At 49.0% G+C, this 557-nt stretch overlaps 1 protein-coding gene across 1 annotated transcript; it reads left to right on the forward strand.

The window, feature by feature from the left end:
• Positions 1-179: 179 nt before the first annotated feature.
• GNI_243320 (fructose-bisphosphate aldolase) lies at positions 180-404 on the forward strand (the record flags this gene model as incomplete). The annotated part of the gene is made up of 1 exon (XM_011136434.1): positions 180-404. One exon carries the CDS (start codon positions 180-182, stop codon positions 402-404), a length of 225 nt encoding a protein of 74 aa, XP_011134736.1.
• Positions 405-557: the final 153 nt, after the last annotated feature.

The raw sequence follows: 557 nt of genomic DNA on the forward strand, positions 1-557 counted from the left end.
ACGGCGTATACCAGGCTGGCAACGTGAAGCTGCACCCGGAGCTTCTCGGCAAGCATCAGGCTCATGTGAAGAAGGAGTTGAAGCTTGAGAGCGACAGACCTGTGTTCTTCGTCTTCCATGGCGGCTCCGGATCGACCAAGCAGGAGATCGCTACGGCTCTCTCTCACGGTGTTGTGAAGATGAACATTGACACTGACACACAGTGGGCGTACTGCAGTGGTTTCCGTGACTACTTCAATGCGAAGGCCGATTATGTCAGGAACCAAGTTGGCAATCCTGAAGGTGCCGACAAGCCCAATAAGAAGTACTACGATCCCAGAGTCTTCGTCCGTGAGGGTGAGAAGACTATGACCAAGCGCGTTATTGAGGCTTGCAAGGACCTTAAGAACGAGAATACCTATTAAAAGTTTCCATATTTTTGAAACATTTTTAATGTAAGAAGAGGAACAAGACAGAACTATGTAGTTGGTTGGCCTCGACAATAGGTCTGCGGCCCGCCGTATCCACTGTAAGGACTTGTCTGCTTTCGTTCTGGTATTATTTTTGGGGGGTTTCTA

Source organism: Gregarina niphandrodes, assembly GCF_000223845.1.
Source record: "Gregarina niphandrodes unplaced genomic scaffold scaffold00849, whole genome shotgun sequence".
In the NCBI taxonomy this organism is placed as follows: domain Eukaryota; phylum Apicomplexa; class Conoidasida; order Eugregarinorida; family Gregarinidae; genus Gregarina; species Gregarina niphandrodes.